We start from the raw sequence: 3933 nt of genomic DNA on the forward strand, positions 1-3933 counted from the left end.
CAGGGATTATTGTGCCAGTTTCTGCTACACAAGAACATTTTCATGTAGAGTCTTCATAGGCTATCTTTATTTACTAACAGTTTTTAGGCTACTGAACAGAGGAGGGCTCGCTCTTTAAAACACTACTTATGCTTTCATCTAGTCTGTGTACATCCAAGTCACTATCACCAGATTTATATACACTATATTTATATACTTTTGTACAGTGTATTTCAGTTAATGGTGGGCAAATGACCCACGAAACATCAGCAGGAAGAAGTGGAAGAATTTACACTTTGGCCATTCACTTTTCTGTGTTTTTTTATGATAGATAGATAGATGGATAGATAGATAGATAGATAGATAGATAGATAGATAGATAGATAGATAGATAGGTAGATTGATTGATTTAACTGTGAGGATAGAAACTGTAGTAACCAATGTCCTTTGTGCAGTTTTTCTCACACTCTCTGGGTGCCAGCAGCTCAGACTTGAGCGGGGACACAGTCTCTGAAACAGGCGTAGCAGAAGGTGAGATTCTCCTCCTTTTGGCCTGCTCAAAGATCCCAGAATCGCTCGAATCGATGGACTTTATCGACGACGGCGTCTCTATCCAGCTCGACTCTGACGTCATGTCTTTGGGTTTGGTCTCCTCCGAGCCGCCGATCGGTGACCTCTCCGTGGGGACGGAGTCTCCCTCCTCGGACAGGTAGTTGGCTCCCGCTCTCCCGCCGAGAGAGTTAGCGGGCCAGCAGGAAAAGACCGAGCTGGATTTGCTGTTGACGCCGCAGTACTGCGGCGGCGTGCGTCCTCCCCAGCCCGACGGGTCTGCGTAATAGCCAAGAGGCCGGTTGGAGCAGCCCGCAGTCGGCAGGGGAAGAGCCTTCACTCCGGCCGCCGCGTAGGACAGCAAGGTGGCCGCGTTACCGGCGAAATCCGCCGCGTCGTATGCCGAGGCAGCAAAGTCCAGTCGGTTGTTGGCAGGGGTGACAAACCATCGCTGCGGGGGGGTGGCAACAGTGGGCTCCTCGCTCTGCTGCGGGGAGAGCAAGCTGTTGCCGAGTGGGACGCTGCGCTCCGTGCCAGGCCCGGTCCCCACGCCAGGGTGAAAGCGAGATTTGGCATAAGTGCTGACAAATTGGTCCTGTAGGAAAGAGCTAGGCATGGCATATCTCGCACCCGGCACGATCTGTGAACGCGGAGAGTCACCCGGTGATGGAGTTAAGCGGTCGATGTCGCAGCCTGTGTAGACACTGAAAAGATGGAGGGAAAAACAGAGAAACAATTCAGCGGCTAAACAGGCTGTTTGTCTAAAAATCTAAAGCTTTCAGGTCAATATCCGAATCAGCGAATCAACTCTCACTACAGTGGAGCGAGTTAAAGGCGTCAGGTCTCACTTTTACGCATGGAGAGGAGAGGCCTTCAGCCTTTTAGCGAGAAAAAACCGCACAGATGCAGTCAAAAACTGGACGCTTTATTCTTGCATTTAGACAGAAAATGGCATAAATAAGAAAACACTCAACTGCAGAAAAATATGAACTTTTTAATGCGCGTGACGTGTGTGTGTGTGTGTGACTGTAAACAAAGCGCTAATGCAGCAGAAAAAATCAAGAACGCGCGTAATGATTATTTTAGCCATAACTGTAGAAAAATAAACAATTATAAGAGATAAATGATTAAAAGAGAAGCTCTTACGTGTCGTAGTTGTCCCGGAATCCTTTGGCGAACGGGTTGTGGTCAATTTTCAGCTGCGTAATCTGTGGAGAAGAATAAGGATGATAAATCAGAAAATTAGTTATGATTGGAGATTTTTTAAAATTCTTTTCAGTGTCTATTTTTTTTGTGAAAATGTGCTTTAAATATCTAGACTTAATCAGAATTATTTAACCTTTTTTTATAATCTACATTACAGTCAATAACCTCCCCCCTAAAACCACAACCAAAAAGTTTCCACGTTTCAAAATTTGTTAAAAAAATCTGTTTTATGCAAATGTCTGAAAAAAAGTGCAAACTAGAGAACGGCTTGCTTTGCCGCATATTGTCTGTGTTGTTGTTGTGAAATGCGCAGCGGCCGTACGTCGGTGTTCTGGTAGGCTGTGACTGCGATGAATTGCGTCTCTGTGAAGGTGAACGTCTGCACTCGTCCTGGTTGGCTCGTGTCCTCTGTCCCATCCTCGTTTACTTCCACCACATGGAGCCTGGGCTGGTACTTGTGGAGAGACTGGAGGACCACCATCTGGAGAAGCAGGCAAGAGAGAGACGCGCGTCAGGAACTCAGCCTTCAAACTTTGGATGCACGACTAGAGCAAAATCCGCCTGATTGGAGTGTTTAGATTTTTAAATAGCTGTGCACATCTGCTGTCAGAACAGCCAGTAAGAAAAGACACTTTTAAAATTAGATTACGCATAAAGCAGAAAAAAGGAGAGGGATGGAAATGTTGTATTTCCTCTTAGATTATTAAAAACAGGATAAAATATTTTGTAGTGTGGATTTCACGCTGCGCACCTGCCCTGTGTTGTTGGAGGCACCTTTGTTGTTTGTGAGCTTTAGCTTTCCAAAAGAGATTTCTTGACGCATCCAGTGCGCACCGGTATTTGGTGAGTCCGGGTGCATGTAAACCCTGTTTCCTAAGAAAAAAGCGCAAAATCACAACATTAGACGTGTGCGTGATTACAGTGAAAATAATATTTTGCAGCGCGTAAAATTATTTTGTATTAAAAATAAAAAGCATGTGCGTAAAATGGATGAAATTACCTATCACATTTGTGTCTGCTTTCCCACATGGCACCCACTTTCCTCCTTGAAATCGCCAGTGATTTGGATCAGCGAGTATTACATCCACAAAAATATTGTAGTGAGCAGTTGGGTCGAGGCCAGAGATGTTGAAGCTTAAAAAAGGAAACATTCGTCTGCGGGGGAAAATTGGAGCACACATTTTTAAGAAGAAAATGCTCGATAATCTTTCTTTTGTAGATTATTGGATCACATGGGTGATCCTTTAGGTGTGCGCGCACTTACCGTCCCTGCTTTGTGATGATCATCTCCGTCTGGTGCCTGTGGAACTTGAGCCACAGGGCCCTGTTGCACAGGTACACCTGCGCCTTCCCCGGCACCAGTCCAGCCTGCGCGGAGGAGAACTGGTAAAAAGCCCCTCCTTGGTACGTGTGTCCATACTGCTGCGCGTAAGGGTAGCCGGCCGCAGCGTAGCCTTGTGGGGAAGTGTTGGTCAGAAGGCTGTTGTAAGCTCCGTTAGTTATTACCGGATGATGGGCCATGTAGCGGCTGGGGCTTCCAATGGAGAAAGCCGGGTGCGCTGGTCCATGCTGGCTCGGGTAAGGAAACATGGTGGCTGCTGAGACTGGCTGAGGCTGTGCGGATGGAGAAAAGATGCACCTTTCTCCTGCAGATCCATCGAAATTATGACGGATGTCAGAGACTCCGTGAAGATCAGGAGAGAGTTTGCCCCTCTGGACGTCCCCTGATGCGTCCTTGGAGTCGGGAAAATTGTCTGCTTCTGACTGATTCGTCATCTCCCTGGAGTTTTTTTTCAGAGGTGAACTTCTCTCCAGGTTGTCACTCGCAGATATAATAGGATGGTCCTGCAACGGAAGCTCTGATCCATCGGAGCTGGAGAAGCCACTGCCCACATTCATAAATTTCTTGGAGAGTTCACTCGCCGGCGAGATGCAATTCTCGACCTGCATGGCTCAATAGGAAGCCACTATCAGCTCAACATATATCACAAGCTCGCGCACACGCCTTTTTTCCAAATCTAACACGAGGAGAAAACGCCTTTTGCGATGACTTGAAGCACCGAAGGCAGCAAATTAGCCAATTGACACCATCCTGCAATCAGGAAGGATTTTCTTTCCATCACTCTGCCTTCTCTGCTAATGAAACAAGTCTCGCCATTGGTTAACTCTGGGCTGTAATTTAATTAGACAGCTCTTAAT

At 46.7% G+C, this 3933-nt stretch overlaps 1 protein-coding gene across 1 annotated transcript; it reads right to left on the reverse strand.

The window, feature by feature from the left end:
* Window positions 1–388: 388 nt before the first annotated feature.
* On the reverse strand, window positions 389–3684 carry tbr1b (T-box brain transcription factor 1b). The gene is made up of 6 exons (XM_041807039.1): window positions 2999–3684; window positions 2735–2889; window positions 2486–2607; window positions 2057–2215; window positions 1675–1736; window positions 389–1232 (listed from the first exon to the last, which is right to left on the reverse strand). The coding sequence occupies exons 1-6, from the start codon at window positions 3682–3684 to the stop codon at window positions 389–391; spliced, it is 2028 nt and encodes a 675-aa protein (XP_041662973.1).
* Between the last annotated feature and the right edge of the window lie 249 nt (window positions 3685–3933).

The sequence above is a fragment of the Cheilinus undulatus genome, linkage group 15, assembly GCF_018320785.1.
Source record: "Cheilinus undulatus linkage group 15, ASM1832078v1, whole genome shotgun sequence".
Taxonomy (NCBI): Eukaryota; Metazoa; Chordata; class Actinopteri; order Labriformes; family Labridae; genus Cheilinus; species Cheilinus undulatus.